Here is a 21,698-nt window from a genome sequence, read left to right as displayed (position 1 = left end):
GAATTATGCATTCACAATTTTTTTTCCTAAGCAGAGCTCACCAAATTGTATAAGCTTTGGGCTTCCCAAACTTGTATCTGCCCTAGTCACAAGTAGCACAGGACGTAGTGAGGATTTTTTAAAAGTAGTACTGGTGTTTGAGCTCAAGGCCTAACACTTGCTCAGCAAACACCTACCACATGAGCTATACCTCCAACCTTAATCATGATTTGAGATGAAAAATCTTGTCTATCGCAAAGGCACAATGCATTTGGTTATCTCTTGCTCTATTAATTCCTGGGCATCTTTTCCAATCGAGATTCAGGCCTATTTTCTGGGAGATAAAAGCTAATCTGCCAGGGCAGCCTAAGGTAGGACAGAGGCAGTATGCCGGCCCAAGTCTCTCAACTATCAAATACTAGACCTGGTGTGCAAATCCAGTAGACTAATTTTTAGGTGAAAAGATTGAGGTCTGAGGATAGCAGTTTAAAACCAGCCTGGGCGGGAAATATTTGAAACCCTCATCTATAATTAAGCACCAGAGTCAGAAGTAGAGCCCTGACTCAAGTGGCACAGCACCGGTCTTGGGGAAAAGGACAGTACTCAGGTTCTGAGTTTAAGCTCCAGAACTGGCACCAAACAAACAGGCAAATAAAAACAAGAATAGAAGGAGCAAGTATGAGCAAAGTACTTTATATACACTTATGGAAATATCATGATGAAACCCCCTTGTACCTGATTTGCTGATTAAAAAAAAAAAACACAAAGATGTAGGAGGGACGAGTTTCTTCTTCATCCTTAAAGGAGCTGTTTATTTTCTGCGAGGTGATTGTAAAGATTGCAAATTGCTGACCTGTCACTATACATTCTATAGGGAGCAAAGTTAAGGGGCTACTGTAATAATTTTGGTGTAACTTGGTGTACTGTCGCTAGATTTATGGAGGCAATATTTCCTACACTTACTTGCCTGTGCATTTTGACAATTCACTTACATATTTTATTCTACCAGTACATACTTCATAAAAAGCTGTATTTTCTAGGTCTACCATCTCCTCCTTTGCTGTTTGGGCTAGTGGGTCCAGACAGGAGAACACCATCAATTCCTATCTATGTTGGATTAAAAACTAATCACTGAAATTCATTTATAATAAGTACCCAAAAGATTCAATGGGAAATGCACTAATAAAATAGCCCTGTCACTTTTGAACAGTTCTTTTAACAGCTGATTTTTTCTTCTCAATAATAATTAAAAAATCTTTTAATACTGTACTATTACATATGAGCAGTTACTTTGGAGAAGTATGAAACCCAAGTAAAATCTTCATCACATAATTAAAAAGGATCCATTAGCTGTTGTCTCAGGCCTCCCTACTAATTCTAGCTTCCAAGCTTCTTTTCTTAACGTATTCCAACTTTCCCTAATAGTCTTGGTCAAGGAAGACAAATAGAAAGCTCTCTGCTTAAAACTTTCCCATGGACGCCTAATAAATATGTTTTGGTTAAAGCTGAGCTAGTAATGGGGCTTGAACTCAGGATCTCAAGCAATCACTTGGGTGATGTTGGCACTCTACCACTGAAGTCACCCCTCTGCTTCAGGCATTTGTTTTGGTGGTTAACTGGGAGAGTCTTATGTAATTTTCTGCCCTTGCTTGCTTCAAACCTTGATCTTCAGCTCTCCCAAGTAGTGAGGATTGCACACATGAGCTAACACTACCTATCTTAATTTGGTGGCAAAAATAAAAAACATTTTTTATACATCACTTCTCTAGCAATTCTGTCTTGCTCCTAATTCCTGATATTGATGAAACTTCATTTTTTTGCAAATGGATAGCTAATTGTTCCATTTGTTGGAATTTCAATCAAGTTGCCTGTTTGTACTTTGGACCAAAAAAATTTAGCTGCTTATCTATGTTTTCCTCTGTTCCTAGACACCCCATTATTTTTCATTGCTTTGTCTGAGGCCGGTACCATGTTGCTTGATTACCAGCTGTTTAGTAAGGAAGCTGTGTTTTCAGGTTTTTCTCTGTCAAAGTAATTTGGCTATTTTTGATCCTTTGTATTTCCTTATGAATTATGGCATCAGTTTTCCAACTTCTATAAAAATCCCTGCGGGAATTTTGGCTGGGATTGCATTGAATGCTTATAGCACTTTTACATACCAATAGACTTCCAACTCATCACCGTGGTCTATTTCTTCATTTATGGTGTGTTACACATAGGTTTTTAGATTTATTCCTACTTCATACTTGTGATTTAAAAAATACCACTTTCCATTGTATTCAAAGTTTAAAACCATCAAAATAAGAAGCAGAGAATAGAATGGTGGTGTCCAGTGGCAGGGGGAGTAGATCAGGAGATGGCAGTTGAAAGGGACCAAGTTTTGATTATGCAATATGAATAGTTCAAGGTAGCTGACTGTGTGACCACAGCAAAGTGATGCATACTTGTCTTATTAAGAGGTATCAAGTGTTCTTAACCCCCAAATGAATATATATGTATATGATGAGTAAATAAAATGACCATGGTAGGAAAATGCATCTAAAATCAGTTATATCTTTCACATTTAAATGTTTAAAAAGATATTTCTCTCCCAGGGCATATTATTTCTTGGAATGATTACTCATTTATTCATTCGAGGTATATTTAGGTTCAGCTTTAGAGATTTTCATGAAGCCTTGTGATTTTTCACAGTCTTGTGAAAGTTTATCATTGCTGAAATGTCTAGATTTGAATTATTTTCCCAGATATTTTTAATCCTTTTGAAAACAAATTCAACACCAACATAATGTTAATTTTTGTGTGTGTTATAAACAAGCAGGGGCCGTGTCTGAATCAGCCTTTCATCCTTAACACTTACAACGCTGCCCAGCATATGGCAAACACTTCTCAATACATATTTGCTGAGCGAACACATGAACACATTTTATGAGCCAGGTGCTGTGTCATTTTCAGAAATCATTATTGGCTTTGTAAATACAAAGTAATGTATAGACAAATAGCTGGAAAGAGAAAAAATAGCTATGAAGGCTATTACTAATGATGTAACAACAAGTAGTATGACTGACTATTTGATATCTTCTTTTCCAAACCTGGCTGGACTTAACATGTCTTACATAAAAGTTACTTAAAAATGAATAAAGACAAATGAACTTTAGGTGGATTTTGAACATAATTTTATTTGAGCATTGGATTTGAGCTTGGTTCACCCTAGAGTGTAACCTTCAGTTATTCTAATAAAGAGAGCCAGGGTGACAGGGCCATTACACTGTTGCTGGTGTTGGTACAACTTCATCAGAAGATATGAACATGACCCGCAGGGAAAACAACTCATGAAGAGAACACAATGAAAAACATCCACTGCTTCACAAATCACTTTGTTACCACAGACACAAATGGAGGTTACTGTTAGTAAATCAGCCACAAGAACACTTAAAAGATTTTTTTTTTTGTAGACAAGGTAATGGGAACTTGGTTGTGGGAGGAAGATGGGGTCTTCAGCCACAATTTTTAAGTAGAAAATATTTCAAAGTCAAGCATTTTTCTTATCCACAAAACAACGCTAAATCAACATCCATTTAAAGGAGTATATTAAAGGAAATACAATATTTTTACAACTATCTTCTTGAATAGGTATTTCAATTAATTTTCTGCAGGATATAAGTAGACCAAAATTCAGCAGCAAAATATTGCAACATAATAAGTAAGTTCAGATTCAATGTGTTATATTGCAGGAGAAATACATAAAGGACAAACAATGATAATTTAATCATATAAAACATGATGCAAAGCTGAAATACAACTCACTTAAATAGCTTTGTGATCAAGAAGTTAAATACGGTGCTAAATCCCATTTTAAACATAAAATCTCTTAAAATTTTTTGTGCTTAAACTTTTTTCCCCCTGTTATACTATTTCTTATTTTTAATACTGTCACTGTAACTGATTACAACAGATCACAACTTTCACGGACACATCAACATGAAGACATTTACTCATGAGTGAATAAGTCACTTGTCATTAGTTCACAGTGTGGGGAAGTGGTATACACTTGCTCCGGAGAAGGGCTTTCCATTCACCACCAAGTCCTTCGCAGATACTTCCTGATGTCAGATGCAGTGAGAGGTTTAAAAGAAGGGAAAGCAACACGTCACAGATTGGAAGAAAAGAAAAATAAGCTTAGATTCTTCATGGATATCGCCTAAGTGACCTTCGTCTTCTGTTGTAGAAGTGTCTGAGCCCGTGTTGCCGTGAAAAATTCATCATGTAATTTTGTTTGCGAGTGCTGTTAAAAATCAAAACAAGGGATGCAGGCAGGGAGGGAAAGGAGAAAAAGTATGTCAGTCTCATTGGTGGATGTAAGGCCCTCGTTTCCCTGGGACTTGAACATTTTCAGAGCTCCTAAGTCATGAGGACACCACTGCCCCGGGACAGAAATATTCTTCCTGAGTACTCCATTTTAGAGGAAATATAAACTATGCCCATTAGCTTACTTGCATAAACTTTAACAGGTAGCAGAAATAACTTGGTTACTTTAATAAATATTTTAACTTTAAGTTGACAAAAGAAAAAGCAAACTCATTAGCTGAATTACCCAGAACTTTCTAATTTATGCCATCTCAAAGGACAATGGGGTGAAACTGCATTGTCTTTCTCAGTAGGCAAGTGGGATTGCATTCTACAAACATGGCGTTATGAAACAGACACTGCACTCAAGAATGGTCATAAGATATTAAGAAGGTGTAACTGCATGTGAAGCATATGTATATGTGTATGTATTTTCCCCACGTATGTACAAACGGACATTCATGAATAGATACATGAGAAGCTGTTAAGAATGCTGAAAAGTGGGTCTCAGGGATCTTTATGAAGTAACACAACACTGCCATGGCAGTGTACTTATAAAGGCCATGATCTCTCTCACCACTAAAAACATCATTCTCTCAACAAAGACCTGATGGATCACATATTTATATGTTGTATCAATTATGCAGTTTGGAAGTGTGAAACTATCAATTCACTGAGCCTTTCCTCTGTAATTTCATGGAAACATAAAATACAAGGGGCACAACATAATGTCAGGAGATAGGATCCACTGTGAAGGTTGACGTGACATGAACTTGAGTTAGAGAAAAGTGCAGGGTGGGAAATGATCCACTGAGCAGTGCCGTCTTACCATTTATCAATCATCAAAGTATTAACAAAGTACAAAATGATGCTGTTTACCTAGTAGGTTATCGTACATATATTAGTTAGGTATACAAGGTATACAAGTTGTAAAACTTGTAAAATACGGAGAACTTTGAAACAAAGAACTTTACAAAACTTTTAGTACATAATAATAAAATGCTAGAGATTGGTTTGTCTTCAGGTAGGCTTACCACCCGCCTTTGTCATTCCATGTGACAATATCACGCACACTATTTATGTTTCAGTTTCATTGTGGAAGGATGAGACAAATCCATTTTTATTAGCTGCTGTAAGTACTAGCTGCTACCGATGTAACATCAGGCTATACAAAAGGACAATGACTCAATGTACGGAATTAAATGTCAGAAGAAGAGATCCTGTTCATTATTCACAAAACCTTCCGTTTGGCCCTTGCTGTCCTGCTGCCAGCCCCCCAGGTCTATCCTAGCCCTCTCCCTGAGCTATTATTAATAGTGCTCCCCTAAGCCAGCCTCCTTACCTCAACTCTTTTCCTTTAGTTAAAAACTCCAACAAAAAAGAATGTAGGAAGAAAAGTATAGTTTACACTTAGGATAAATGTAAGAGGGTGTGTGTGTGTGTGTGTGTGTGTGTGTGCAACCTGTGTCTATTTTACATACACTCGTACATTTGATTTTGCACATCAGTTGCAATAAGCTCTCTCAGATGCTTGCTCAGAACATTCCTAACTCTCTGGTCTATGACCAACATCTAAGCCAACGTTTCCAGGCATTTCAGATCCTCTTCAGGTTTAATCCTGTTGTTTTTCAGGTCATCTCTTCCATCACTCTCCTACACAGAGCATTTTATTCAAACTTGTCTCCAATCTTCTCGGTCTGCCTTACTTAATGCCTCACTGGCCCACCTCAAACATCTCTTCCTAAATGTCTATTGCCATTCAAGTAACACATTTCTCATTGGCTGTCTGAAAGTGATTAGCTTTTTCTAGTTTGAACTCTCACGGAGCTTGTTTCCTGTTTTGAATGGAGTTTGTGTTCCTGAAATCTAAACTTCTATTGGTATGAGGGCCTGATACCCCTGGGCCCCACCCCCACCCCAGCACGGGGCCTTCTTCCTGCTTATGGTCAAGGCATGTTTATCCAACTTTTGGTGACTTACTGATTGGATTCCTGTTGTAAATCATTACTCTTTAATGCTAAGGAATAATTACAAAGTTAAAGCAATGAAATTATTTGTTGAAAACATGTTTCAAGTTATAAAGTACTCAAAGAATTTTAAATAGTTAAAGTATTTTACATTAAAAAAGATAAACTCAGAACACTCAGGATATTTAATTATCTGAATACAAGCTAGGCTGATGTGACAGTTACTGCGATGTAAGGGAACAAAGGAACAGTTAATTGTAACAAAATTTAAGGTGCATGTTCAATAGCTTAAAGTAACTTCACCATGAAATTATTTAAATGAAGTTGATTTAAATTTCCCATCTTTATGTGTCAGGAAACAAATATTAGCAGGTTGCAAGTCTTTAATGCGAGCAAATCAATCCAGGGTAGCAGTTTAAAAATGATATAGAGGCATTTGGATTCGCTGCATAGTCTTAATTTGGAATAGGTTTATATATAACTGTCCTATCTTTGGTTCCTGAGAATGTTGATATGCATATGGTGTGCATATGTGTTGTTTTTAGGTGCTATGGTTTATACAGTCATATTAAAATGGCCACACTTTCCAAAGATTCTTGAGCCTTGCTGGCAATTTGGTTATGTGAAATATAAACCTTTGGAGTTAGCTAGGTTGGAATCTAATGAGTTTTCCAGTTCATAAGCCCTTTAAAATCAAGCATGATGGAGAGCTATACCAAAATACTATGTGACTCTTGCACCATTTAATAAAGTGACATGGTTACAGGACAGTTATTATGCCTCCTAAAATTTATAAGATTAGTAGGAGAATGAACACATTTAAAATCCTCACACTTTATTCATTTGGGGAGGGCACATATCCACAAGCCTATTTTGATGCAAGTAGATTTATAGCTGTAGATAACCTAATAAATAATAACAGGGGCAATGGAGCTTTAAAGATTTATTTCATCATTACAATTATAATGGAAAATATTTTTTGTTCTAAGTTTAATAAAAGCAGGTACTATTTAACCCAAGGCACATGATAGCACTTTGCATGTGCATTCTCTCAGTGTGAGGAGGTCACTGGAGGAAGGGAAAATGGGCGTTAGTGGCTTCTTGGAAGTGGGAATGAAAACTCTTATTATCACTATGGGAGTTTAGGGACTTGAACAGCATATGGAATTCTAAAATGTGTCCCTGTTTTTGCATAGGAAATATGGTGATTGCCTGGTTGTGCCAGAATCTTAGTTCATGTATAAATAGGGGAAAAAATCAACTGATTTTTAAAAATGAATGCTAAAGGAAATGGGAGAGAGAAAGAATTAGAAAAATTTGAGCTATAGAGAAGTGGTGCTTTGCCTCAAAGTGCTAGTGAGGCTCAGGGCACAAATGCTCAGGGACAGTGCCTGGGCCCTAAGCTTGAGCCCATGACTGACAAAAGGAAAAAAAAAGTGAGCTTACAGAAATATTGGCATTTTTAGGGATCAGCAATTAATTTAATCAAAACACAATACAAAAATGACAATTTGAATGAGTGCAGAAATAGGGATCCAGTGGTCCATTAGACATATCTTTTAAGGAAATACTGGTTAGTATAAGATGGAAGCTGAAATTCCAACTAACTCATGAAACTCCCTGGCAGAGAGGAGATTGTATCCCTGATTTTTAAAAAAATATTTTTTTGGGGGTCCGGTTGTGGGGCCTGAACTCTGGGCCTGGGCAGTGTCCCTCAGCTCTTCAGCTCAAGGCTAGTGCTCTACCACTTGAGCCACAGCACCACTTCTGGCTTTTTTTCTTTTTGCTTATGTGGTGCTGGGGAATTGAACCCTGGGCCTCATACATGCAAGGCAAGCACTCTACCACTGAGCCACCTTCCCGGCTCCAAGTATCTCTGATTTTTAAGGTCATACATTTTTAGGAAGGCTACCTACAAATAAATGTAGGTATAAAAGCTTCATATATACTGAAGATTTCATATTTCTCTTCTCTGGTATAAAGAGATGCAAATATTATCTGATTATGTTCACCTCATGGAGTTCAAAGGATCAAATGAAAACTAGCACCATCTGTAGATATTAAATAAATGATCATTATTATATAGCATCTTAAGATGCATAATATCTAAATTAGAAGACAAATGTAAGTACATATTAAAAATGGCCAAAGGACAGAATCTAAACCTCACAAATATTATATAATGTTATAAATATCTATCAATATATCAACTTCCCTCACTTTTTTTTGAGGGGGGAGAGAGACAGGTTCTGGGGCTTGAACTTGGGCCTGGTGCTGTCCTTTAGTGTTTTTGCTCAAGGCCAGTCCTCTACCACTTGAGCCATAGCTCTACTTCCAGCTTTTTTTTGTGTGGTTAGTTGAGATAAGAATCTCAAGGACTTTCCTGTCTAGGTTGGCTTCAAACTGTGCCCTTTACATCTCAGCCCATGAGTAGCTAGGATTACAGCCACAAGCCACTGGCACTTGACCCCTCACTCATTTAAAAAATTAATTTAAAAATATACTTGGTAAGTCCAGATGCTTTATGCTTATCTTCAGTGCAATAGGTTTTTTGAGGATATTATGCCTATTTACATTTCTATTTCATTTTCTTTTTATGAACTATGAGCCCTTTAAAGTCAAGCCTGCTGTGGGGTGAAGGGGATGACTGCTTGCCCTGGTCAGATCTGGCCTTGCACCTCCTCTCAATGTGGTGGTTTCTGATTTTACAGGGATGTAGGTTTCAGATGGTTCAGTGTATGCCAATATTATTTATAACTGTTTTCATAGAGCTTCCTTCAGTTACAAAGGTCTGCAAAAGTTTCTCAGTTAGTTTTGGGAACTCTGGTGAAACTCACAGCAAACAGTTCTCTAGATTTAGTAAAGAGCACTTACCTTACTCTAGTAGAAAACCAATGACAGCAAATAATGAAATATAATACAAGTTAAAAAATGCCTTTCAATGCATGCAGCACTGTGATTACTCATAAAAGTCTGATCAGGTTTAGACGCAATATACGACTTTTCATCTCTTTTGAAAATAAAAATTAAACAAGTTATTCCTTATTCTTCTATAGCCAATATATACATACACTTAACTTTTTAATGTAATGCAACATGCAATATTTGCTCATAACCATATGTCAAAGTACATGTAGCAATAGTACTACATTTGGCATAAATGTTGCACATAAAGAATAAATAATAAATGAATAGTTCAATAACTACTAACAATTTCATCTAATTTTTAAATTATTTACATTTTTAGGAGGTACTAATTCCTGGTTAAATAAAGGAATGGTCTTGAAAATATACAGAAGTCCTCTACACCAGATAACCCAGTCAGAGTTAATAAAGGATAAATATGCTTTGCAACAAATGTAATAGGCTCATCTCCATAAATCATTTGTGCCAAAAATGTGACAGTATCTTGATGATGAATAGCATGAGGGGGATGGGCAGGATGGAACTCATATTAAAATCTGATAAATGTGTTAAAGGCCATAGTTAGCAACATATTGGTTTTCAATTCTCAGTAAATGTGATAATTCACTTTTTATTAAGCCAGTTTTCAAAGGCTGATTTTTTCTTTTCTTTTCTTTCTTTCTTTCCTTTTTTTTTTTTTTTTACTGAGTGATTCGCTTTCAAGGTACACATGCAAAAATTGGCCCACTTCATTATACATACATGACAGGTTGTGACTCAGACATGTACACAGGAAATGTGATGTGTGAATGAAATGCATAGTTGAGTGAGGGCATATTCTTAGGATAGAAGTCCAACAAGAATGGTTAAGACAACAAATTTGCTTTTATCCTAAGAAGAACCCCACCAGCATGGATCTTGTGAGGGATCTGCCCAGATGTATTCACAAACATTTACTGAAAAATATTCTGCACTAGCAAGTGAATTGTCAATGTTTGATTGTCATGCTTGTGTTATGCTACATCATTTAAACCTTACAGAATGAGGGTTTTTTTTTTGTAAGCTAGTGAGGCTGGAAAAGATGATCTGTCAATTCGGTTCATCTGTTCTGTTGCAGATTAGGAAGGGCTTGGTCGTCATGAAGTGCTTTTCATGTGCAGGTTTTATTGGAAAACATTATGAGAGTGGGAAGATTAAACTCTCAAACAAGCATAGGCATAAGGGACTTAGCTTGTTAAATGCAAAAAAGGGCAGTTTTAATCTTTACAGCATGGAGCTTGTCATTCTGTATATCCATATTTATGAAGCTCAAATCTTTCCACATGCAGCCTTTTAGAATTAAAGCATGAAATTAAAAATGTATTCTATACTTGTTCATTTGGGATACACTCCTGAACCTTGAAACATTTTTGAAAAGTGCTGATTTTGGTCTCACCAAATGCAGATGTCTTCTTGGTTAACATGGGCAGTACAGATATTCAACTCAATGTAAGATACCATGCGTGATCACACTTTTTTTCCCTAGATTTTGTGTTTTTTTTTTAGCATGTGTCCTCGGTGCACATGCACCAAAGCGAAACTATCATAATAAAGCTAGATTAAGGCCAATCTTAATTTGGAAACAAAAGGTATATTCTAAATATACTTAAGTAAAATGTATGCCCCCTCCCCCCACACCATTAGTTGCAAAAACATATTAGTAGCCCTGTCTATTTTGTGGTTAGGTAAGGCTTACAAATCTTAACGTATGAGCCTCATCTCTGTCCACAAGCATTACCAGCTTGTGTTTTGTTACAGTAGTGCAAATAATTAAGAAAATATTTCCGGTTAAAAGGCTTTATGGGAGTGCACTTCTTTTCTATATTTAAATATACATCTTCTATAACGAGTTTAGAGTAATTTACAAAACTTGTGAATTGTGATATGAGCCTTGACTAGCTTCCTTGTGCAAGATATGGTTGACACTGGAAAATTATTATATAATTGATTTTCTTGAACTCTCTGGAATTATTTATTATATGCGTATCAGATGAGTGACTTGTGCTGTCATTACTGAATGCATATTAATAAAAGCCTTAGTACTTCTGTGATTCTCACAAAAACAAGAAGTGCTTTGTAAAGGTACAGTGATAGAGAAATGTTAACTCCCAAGAGCAGAACAAAAACATCAAAAGCATAGTTCTAAAAATAGAATTTCTTGTGAGGTTTTTCCATCTTTTCATGGAAGAAAGAAATTCCTATTTGTTAGGACTTATAATGTGTTAGCATTATATTTTTTAAATGCCATTAAAAATACCATTTGTTTTAAAACTGTATGTACAGGCCGAGCACCAATGGCTCATGCTTGTAATCTTAGCAATTCAGAAGGCTGAGATCTGAGGATTACAGTTCAAAGCCAGCCCGAGCAGAAAAGTTTGTGAGACTCTGATATCCAACTAGCCCTCCAGCCTTCCCCCCCCCCCAAAAAAAGGCCAAAAGTGGAGCTGTGGCTCAAGTGGCAGAGCACTAACCTTGAGCGTAAAAGCTCAGGCACAGCATCCAGGCTCAGGACCAACACACACACACACACACACACACACACACACACACACCCCAAAACCCAAACCTATATGTATAGAAACAAATATAAAAATATGTGCAAAGTTAGCATTTCTAAATGACTCACTGAAAAAAGCCACAGGGGGAAAAAACAAAGTACGCAACCCCATGTGCTGTGATGTTCTCTCTCCATCTGGAAGGTTTAGTGTCTGAGCATCTGAGATAAGAATGCCTGGATAGGTATACCAGGTGCCTGTAAGTGATACATTCTTTAAAGTTTTTAAATTCTGGAGACAAAGGTGGAGTCATAGGATACAGATTACAGCTCCAGAAAATACCAAAGAAAATAGATCTCTAGGATTTCAGATAATTTAACCGTTATTCTTGTAATAGAGGATGCTGGTTTATAAAAATAAATATCAACATTAGATATTCCACAAGGTTCTCTGGTAAGGCTTCCTGTTGGAGCCTCAAAAGCCTGTGATGCATCAGGACAACAAAAAAGCCTAAGGTATAGCTCTGTTGCCAAGCGATAGGGTGGCTACTTCATATTTGTGGTTTGAACTTTTAATTCTAATTCAAGGGAAAGAATAATTGGTGATGATGTGTTTCTGAAATTCAATGGCTTGTATGGGTAAGAGGAGAATTATTTTCTCAACTTTGTGATATGTTGAGAATTCTTACTTCTATCAAGTGCAGAATTAGCATCCTGCTTTCTTTTGATGACTGACACATTTTTGAAGTTTTGATAGGAGTTGGTAATGCTTTGTCAGACAGGAATCCCCCTTCATGTAAATTGTCCTGGCAAGAGACTTGAAAGGGAAGGAGTGGTTATAGATGCTAATTTGAGTCTCGATTTATTAGAATCACCTGAGGTGCTTTAAAAACTGACAGATGCTCAGTTCTCAATGAAGATTAATTCAAAGCATCTGCAAGGATGGGCTGGGCGTTAGGACATTGGTTGATGCTTTCAAAAGCGTCCCAAGTGATTCTGATTTTCACTCAGACTGAGAATTGCTGTACTGAAAGAGAAGTCAGGGTAAAATGACTCTAGGATTGAATGTTGGTCTATTTGGATATTTCTGTGGTCTCACTGTGTGTGTGTGTGTGTGTGTGTGTGTGTGTGTGTGTATGTTTGTATGTGTATATTTTAGAGCTCAAATTATTCTTCTGGGATAACAGTCTAAGAAGATTGATAGCTAAGTAAACCATCAGCCTCATATTTAGATTCCAAAGAGTCTGTACAGTTAACTGTCAACCTTGACTTTGTCTTGTGGAGGCAGAGCCCAGCAAGTGGTCCAAAAGCAGCAGAGCGCACAGTGGGGGCTTGTGTGGGGACTGGGTGGCTCTTGGATTTAGGAATTGATATGGATGCCATGCAAGCAGGTGCCTCCGTGAAGCTAAGACGAGGGCTAGCTCAAGACTCGAAAATTCAGCTCATGGCCATGATTGAAAGAAAACAAATCTGGTAGCTTTCCTACCAATTAATCATTTAAATTTGCTTTCAAGATGACTGAAATCAGCCATAAGACTGATTTCATTTTGGATTTGGTAAACAGAATGAACAGTTGAACCTATCTACCGAGAAGATTCGCCTCTCCTTGCCAACCACTTGGAGCCATCAGTTCGAACCCGTCGAGACATAAGCATTCCAGTTTTACAGGAACTAGATTGTTAGAGAAAAAGCAAGTCATCTCTCTGTGAGGGAAACAGTCAAACTGGCCAGGTGAGAGTTGTTACAGACCTTTTTCATGGGAGAAACTGTGGGAGGGGAGGGGATGGGGGAGACAGACGACCCAACTTGTTAGGTGCAGGGATTGGTCAAGAGGAATGTGAAACCCTGGGTTCTTTGCTCTAGTTGAAACCTTATTGTTAAGTGGAGAATGCCTGGGCACCTGTGGCTTGTGGCAGGTGTCCATAATATGGCACATTCGCCACCAGTGCTCTGCATATGGACCAGTCCAGATCCTTCCTCTTTCAGTATGTAATTCTCTTTTGTAAAGCAATTCAGATCTGGCCCAAGATGGTTTTGTATCTGCCAGGAAATTTTCATTTTATCCAACTTAACCAATACTGTCAATCCTTAAATAAACAGTTCTATTAACATTTTCTAAGCTATATTAAAGTACATTTAGGGCTTTGTTATTTCACGATTGGCTTGAGCTATAGTTTGCAGAGACTTAAGAGTATAAACCACAGTGGTCCAGTGGGGGACTGTGTTCTTACTCAGTTCTTACTGAGTTCAGGAGCATGCTAGATTAAAGGAATCTCAAACCTTCCTGAAATGGACCCAGTATTCTCCGTAGCAGATACTCACAGGACAACCTCCACATGGTCCAAAGCCCACTGATCATGACCTGTTCCATTGTGGCGGGGTTGCCACCAGCGCAATAGAACTCCTTTCATCCGAGCCTCTCTGAAACAGAGTCAGGACAAAGAAGTTAAACACAGGCAACAGGCCTTTCTGGCAAGTGGTTTGCAGACTGCACTCACGCTCCTAGGCTAACCTACATCCATCAAATTTAGGGCACAGGATTCAGATTTGCTTTGGTCATGTCACTCTTTCAAGCAGTGTCAGAATTTATTGGCCAGTCAAGGGCTTGGAATATTTTCCCATCTCTTTCCCTCATTTCCCTGGCTCCAGTGTACCTGGAAGAGCTACATAGTTGATAACAAACAGGAAGTGCTTTCTGTGACAGGTATTGTGCTGGAGGCTTGTTGAACAATGCTGAACAAAACATGGCTGCGTGGCCTTAATAAAATTTCAAAGTAGCATGCCAAGAAGAAAATCAAAATGGTGTTTTCTTTTTTTTCAGAAAGACTAAATACACCGTTGAAAGGAAGAGGAATGGGCAAAAAGGCCTCTGCATTTAGCTGTTGCTCTCTGTTCATTCCCTCTTGCCCTTCTTCCTCGCTTCAATAGTGCCCCTTAAGAAGAAACAGCAACAACTGGAGATCTAGGTTAGTCTTGACTCTGTTTATGGTGTTGAGTCAGGAACCTGATCCAACTTCTACTTCTTGTTGGTTTCCAGGAATTGGGCATGAGAACATAGGTCTCTGTTCAAGCCACTTACAGGGGGACATTGTACGACACCCTCTGAGCTTGTGTGAAGTCCTTCGGCTGGTGCTGGGCGATGACATGCCAGGTGATGCCGTTGTTGACGCTGTACTGTAGCAGCACCGCCTTGTCCACAGCATGGGGCCCACTCAGGTCACTGTTGCAGCTGTCTGTCTGCGATGTGCTCCCAATTTGCAAAACAAACATAATTTTGCTGAAAAAAAAACAATAGGAGAAATCACCTTCAAACAAAAGCCAGGAAGCATGAAAGGAGTTACACTTTATCTTTTCCTAATGTACATAATTTTTGGTCACAACTATTGTCACAAGTTCATGATCAGGTCAAAGTGGACGCAGACCATGCTCATGACCAATTCTATGTGTGAATATAACACAGGGCTTTGGTTACCTTGCTCGAGTGAGGTCCAGTGGTTTGGTAGCAGCTTGCCTTATCTGACAACCATTGAAATAGAGAGAGTCTCCATGGGCATAGGGAGCCAGCTGCCCACAGCCGCTTCCTATTGCACCACCTTGAATGGTCTCCCAGTTCGCCTCAGTGACTCTTGCCGACTCAAAATTATCCTTAATATAACTAGGGAGATCATGACTGAACACGGAGCAGTCATCACCTAGGAGAAAAGGAATGGTCAAAGAATTCAGAGTAGTCAGCTGGAATAAGCAGAATCATCAAAGATTACACACACTCACACACACACACACACACACACACACACACACACACACACACACTATTTTAGATTTAAACCATGACAAAATACCAAGCAGATATATACTCAGAAATAAAATCTTCTCTTTTGTTAGGACAATTATTGTTTTAACTTGTTGAAAGAACACCCCATTTACTTATGCAAATATTTGTTCAACATATATATGTGCATATATATGTATATATGCTAATATACGTGTTGCTCATGTGAACTTGTTACTTAAATACCACAGAATCTGGCCAGGCTTTGTTTGCGTATGATGATGGGTTTCAGCGGGAAGCTCCACGCTGACATGATAATGTAGACTAAGATGAGTCATCTCTTGTTCTCCTTCAGCCCTACACTTAGTTCCTGGGAACAGAGCCTGTATCTTCATTCATGGTTGTTTTCCAGCACTTAGAATACTCACAGTACTTTTAGTAGTGATGCTGGAATAAATAAACGAGTATAAACTATAAGTGTCTTTCAGAGGTTAATGAGCTGAAACACTGGCATTTAAGTTGGACACTACATTAGCAAATGTGTGTGTGCTTGCATTTCTCTTTCATTTAAACAGTACATTTTTTCTAAACATCTATAATAGTTCAGAAATCAAAATGACATACTTCTGATGGATCAAGGAAAAAGGTAAATTGCAGACATTTAAGTCTTCTCATGAGACATTCAATTCATTAATTTGCACAAAGTTAAAATTCTTCAGCTAAAGCACAGACAGACCCAGCTGGTCTCGGCAGTAATGATAATGGGAGAAAGGAAATGGCTAAGAATCGTATCCAATTCATCTGGAGGCAAAGAAATATCATCTACCAAGAAATCTAAACAGATCCTACTCCACAATTCACATATATCAGTTCTAGCATTGCATGCTTGGGTAAAGCTGTCTAATTCTTTTCCACTTTGCATAAAGTTCTCAGTTACGAAGACTAGAAAGAAGACCCTGAGTGTTGATCTTCTTTCTGACTTTCACTAGCTGTATGAACTTTGGCTAGTCACTTAACCTCCTTGAGTTTCAGTTTCTTTATTTACCAATTGGGAATAATAATCTTAACTGTAGGTAACTTATGGAGACAGCATAAATACTAAATGGACCCGTAGAAGGAGTCTGTAAATATGAACTAAATAATAATGCACAAGAATTTGTAAGGATTTATTAGAAGAAGATGTCTTAGCTTTGATATATGTCATTCATTAGTCTACTAGGATAGAATGGGAATTATATAAGGTATACTTTGCAATTACAGAGGTGATCACCTGTTAGAAACAGGAGACTTAAAGAAAGCAGGGCTTTAGGTGTTTATTAGGCTAATCGCATTTTGCTATAATGCGAGGGGCTGAATAGACGCTTGGTAAAATATATACTTGGTCTCTAGAAACCCAAGTAGTGGAATATAATTCTGTAAGTCAGGAATGTGTGTGTGTGTGTGTGTGTGTGTGTGTGTGTGTGTGTGTGTGGTGCCAGTCCTAGAACTTGAACTTGGGGTCTGGGTGCTGTTGCTGAATTTTTTTGCTCAAGGCTAGCATTCTACCACTTGGACCACAGCTCCACTACTGGCTTTTTGGTAATTCATTGGAGATGAGTCTCACAGACTTTTCCTGCCTGGGCTGGCTTCAAACTGCAAGCCTCAGATCCTGAGTGGCTAGGATTACATCTGTGAGCCACCAGTGTCTGGCTATGAATAAGGAAATGACCTGAGCAGAGCACTTTGAACCTTTTGTGTCTTGGGAGGACAGATATTAAGGAAAAGGATGGGTAGAGGAACTAAGTAATGGCTAAACTATTTAGAAATGGGAAGCAAGGCCAGAAAGGAGAGAGGCCCAGAAGTGGAAACCAAGTGTTGGTGGTGTGATGAATAAACTAGGGATCTATATGAAAGATAGGAATGTGAGGTACTACGGAATATGCTGAGTGAGTTCGTGTAGATACATATTTATTTATAATTTTTAAATAGATGATTATGTAGATTTAATCGATTATATAGATTTAATAGATTATATCAAGTATTACAGAGTACATTTTAAAGGTACTTTCTGAAACACAGCACAAGATGCTTGGAAACTTATTTGAAAGAAAAATAACTCAGTGGAATGTGCTATCATCTCCAACAGCCTGGAGCTTATCCATGTCCAAGTGCACTGCGTGACGTGTTCAGATGAGGAACCCTCATGGTGTTCTGTCTCAACAACAGCTCTAGTTCAGACCTTGGAAGCTCTCGTCGCAGATACAGACTGCTCCGGTGGTGCAGTACCCATGCCCACTGCAAAGCTTGGGGCAAGCCTCTCCGATATACACGTGGTCAATGGCCCAGCTTTGCTTCTCGGTTTCTTCTCCTTTCTGGATCCAGCGGAACTGTGTTGCACTGAAAGACCAACAGAGAACAGAGGCAAGTGAGGACACAGTGCTCCAGCCTTTCCCTCCAGAAATGGCAATCTGAAGCCCTCAAGAGACAGCAGGCTTCTGAGTCAACTCATATTCCTCAGACTTGGGGTGTATATAACCAGATATCTGCCTTTCTAAAAAGCTTGTATCTTCCTTGGGAAGATTTATTTTTCATGTGTGTGCATTTCCTATTCCCTGCCTGTATAAATCTGGGCATATGATTTTCCAAAGCTTTGAGTAAAATGGATGCTAATCTAGGAAGACTTCACACCATTGTGTTTATCCTTAGCTCTGTACAACCCTGCAGCCCTGCACTGCAGGGGTGTTCATATCTGAATGAGAAGCAAAGTTTTGGGGAGAGCAGAACACATGGCAGAACTGTCAACACCAGGGTTTGTTTAAGGGTTGTCATTAAAGGCCTTGTGAATAAATCTGGCACATGCACAGTAGGGAGTTAAAAGACATATGAGGTCTGTGAGTCACTTAGAGCCCCCTCCCCCATTTCTTCATATTTTTTCTTGGGACATGCAGTTGTCATTTGTGGATTTGGATTGGCAAGGAGAGTGAGAAAAAATGTGAGATGATCCTAGAGCTTCAACTAAAACTATGTAAATCTTACTGTTTTTTTCTTCTAAGTTCTCTGCACGATGCTAGAGATTTCCAGGCAGTTCTACTAAGTTCTACCCTCATAGACAACCCACCTGGAAGAGATATGGTCAGGCAACTGGATGGTGATCCTCTTCCAGCTGGAACTGTTGACAGCATTGTAGATTGTGGCTTCATGGAACTGGAAGGGGGAGCAGCCAATGCTGTTTGAGGAGGAAGGAAGGCATTGGGTCTGAACAAGCTGCCAGGAATCAGACCTACAGAAACCAAAAATGTCACATTAGACCAATCATAAGAGAAATAAATGACTAATGACAGAGTAATGCTTTCAAGTGGGGTTAAATCATTTTGGCACGAATTTCCCATTTCTTATAAATATTTATGTTTGTGAAGTGTACAATATTAGTTCACTAACCTTGCGTCCTTCGTATATTCCAGCATCACAGAATGAAGGTCACCGCAAGAAGTGGCTTCACAACCCACCACAATCTAAAGGAAACATAAACAGTCAGTACAGAGGCAAGGCTAATGAGCCTGCTGCAAAGAAAGTATTTGGAGGAGAAGTTATGGAAAGAAATTGAAAGTATCATTGCTTTGAAACATTTTCACTGTTATCCTAACTTTTGGATCCCATTACATTTTTATTTGGAGTTGAAAATAGCAAATTTTTAACTACTTAACATTCATTCATAGCACTTTCTTCTTTTACATGTTAATATAAGCTTTCTACATATTTGCAATTAAATGTCTGAATCAGTAATACGTACAATTGATACAAAAATTGGTGATTCAAATTTAAGTCTAGATGGTAGGGGTGTCTCTGAAGCACTGGATACATAAACAGATAAGTTAAATTGTAACTCCCTTATACAACCATTTGAAATTTAAAAACTAAAATAAAGATAAATTTTTGTCCTAATTATTTATTTAATCAACAAGTCCTATTTGGTGACAGCATCAGGAAAGGTTGGTGTTAAAACCATATACTCATGAATAAAACAACTCTGAATTCAAAGGGAGAATCAGAAGCATAGTCCAATCATAATAATGGAGATCATAAAAGATACAAATACAATGTTGTGGTGCTTCTGAGGAGCGGTGATTATGTTTAATTAGTACGTTAGATCACAATAAAATAAGGGGCAGATGAACTGCCCCTGAGCATCTGAGAGGTGGAAACAGGAGGAAGCTATTAGGCAGAAGGACTGTGAGCAGACAGAGTGGCCTGGAATAGAGCACACAGTATGTCTGGATCCAAGTAGAGAGAATATGGAGTATGGTGACATAAGTTAGAAAGTTTGGATGAGTTTGGCTGACCACGAATCACAGTTTAAGATGTTTGAGCTTAATTTGGTCAGCAAGAGAACCACTGAAACTTTAGTGGAATTATGTGAAGTAATCATGCAAATGGCTTCGTAAAGGTGAGTCTATGATGACAAAGTGAGGTAGGAATGCAGAGAGATTAGAGCTTAAAGAGTGCTTAGTGGACAATTGACTTAATTAGGGCAAGAAGAGAGGTAATAATAATGGAAACAGAATTAAATGGAAGTCACAAACATTGGATATTAGAATTGAATGCCAGAACTATGATCCAACAATTCCACTCCTGTGTAGTTATCCAAGATACAGTAAAGCCAGGATACCATAAAGACGCCAGCACAACTACGTTCATTGCAGCACTATTCACCATAGCCAAGCTATGGAATCAGCCTGATGTCCCTCAATGGATGAATGGATCAAGAAAATGTAATATGTATGTATGTATGTATATATATGTGATTTTACTCATCCATTAGAAAATTTACTCATCCATTAGAAAGAACTTTATTTGTACCATTTGTTAAGAATTGGTTAAGACCTAGAAAAAATCATGTTAAGTGAAGTAAGTCAGGTCCAGAGAGAGACAAAGGATGAATGTTTTCCTTTGTAAAAGTGGAAGCTAGATTTAGCTTATAAACTTATAAGTAAATATGTTAGGTGGTATGCAGTGTATACAAATCTATTAACTGAAATACGGTAGATTGAAGGGAGAACTAAAATAGTGTAAATTCCTTAGAAAGGCCAAGTCAAACTTCAGCAAAATAAAACACCAGGAACTGAGTACTCAAAAAGGGTGGACTAGGTCAAGGGGACAGGGGTGGGCAAATGAAGAGTAAAAGAGGGAGAGAATGCAGCCACGAATCCAATGTATATGCTACAAAATTAAGAAGAGTGAGGGAAAGGGTGAGTAGGGGAGGGATTAGTGAGAATGCTGAAAGAGGTGACATTGCTGAAGATTTATTGTATTCATAAACTGCTTTATTAAATGGCAACTCCTTGGTACAACTACTGAAAGATAATAAAAAAACAGAAGAAAAAGAGGAAAAATCGGAGTACTTTATCATTTCAAGTTCGTGATTATGTGAAAAGTGGTGCCATCTGCAGAAATAGTGCTGGGTACCAGTGTTCATACCTGTAATCCTAGCTACTTAGGAAGCTGAGATCCTGAGGACTGCAGGACCCATCTCCAAAATAACAAGCAAAAGAGCTGGGTTGGAGGTGTGGCTCAAGTGGTAACATGCCAGCTGAGCAAGTGTAAATACCAGTCCAAAAAAGGTAGAAGAGAAGGTGTTGAGCTCACTAATATGTTGAGTTGAAGAACCAACAAACCAAGTCAGAATATGTGGAAACTGTGAAAAATACTGAGCTATTACTGAGTCAGTGAAGGGTTAGATACACAGATCAGAGACTTGCTCTTCACAACACAATATTCGAAACCAGAGGATTGGATAAAGTTCTCCATGGACAGACTGTCTATGGAGAGAGAAGAAATCTGAGGTGCACTGAAAAATGCTGACATGCAGAGGGCTGAGGAAGAAAAGCCAAAAAATGGTTCAATGGAAATTAGAATAGAAAGTTATCAAGATTCCTTTTCAACAAGCACAACTTATCTTAAATCCCAGCTATGAGTGAAGTGTAGATAGGAGGATTACAATCTAAGGCTAGTATTGACAAAAAAGTGCAAGACCCCATCTGAAAAATAACCTCAAACAAAAAGGGCTCAGTATGGCTCAGTGGTAGAGCAAGACAAGCACAAGGCCCTGAGTTCAACCCATTGTGTCTCAAAAAGTATGTGAATATATGTAATAATCCAGGAGATAATAAATTGCTATTAGAAAAAAGAAAAGACACAAAAAAGAAAGACAAAGGAGATATAA

General features: G+C 38.1%; 1 protein-coding gene across 1 annotated transcript in view; it reads right to left on the bottom strand.

Moving 5' to 3' along the window:
- Positions 1 to 3,171: 3,171 nt before the first annotated feature.
- The window catches only part of Reln (reelin), a 323,527-nt gene continuing 305,000 nt past the window's right edge, over positions 3,172 to 21,698 (bottom strand). Inside the window, exons 57-64 of the mRNA XM_013034723.1 lie at positions 18,917 to 18,990; positions 18,597 to 18,758; positions 17,718 to 17,875; positions 15,200 to 15,419; positions 14,807 to 15,004; positions 14,050 to 14,148; positions 9,165 to 9,170; positions 3,172 to 4,261 (exon numbers count right to left, since the gene is read on the bottom strand). Coding sequence (XP_012890177.1) covers positions 4,165 to 4,261; positions 9,165 to 9,170; positions 14,050 to 14,148; positions 14,807 to 15,004; positions 15,200 to 15,419; positions 17,718 to 17,875; positions 18,597 to 18,758; positions 18,917 to 18,990 — 1,014 coding nt within the window. The 3' untranslated portion in view covers positions 3,172 to 4,164. The remainder of the gene's footprint in view (positions 4,262 to 9,164; positions 9,171 to 14,049; positions 14,149 to 14,806; positions 15,005 to 15,199; positions 15,420 to 17,717; positions 17,876 to 18,596; positions 18,759 to 18,916; positions 18,991 to 21,698) is intronic.

The sequence above is a fragment of the Dipodomys ordii genome, unplaced genomic scaffold (genome assembly GCF_000151885.1).
Source record: "Dipodomys ordii isolate 6190 unplaced genomic scaffold, Dord_2.0 Scaffold195, whole genome shotgun sequence".
In the NCBI taxonomy this organism is placed as follows: Eukaryota; Metazoa; Chordata; class Mammalia; order Rodentia; family Heteromyidae; genus Dipodomys; species Dipodomys ordii.
This window is presented reverse-complemented; position numbering and strand designations above follow the sequence as displayed.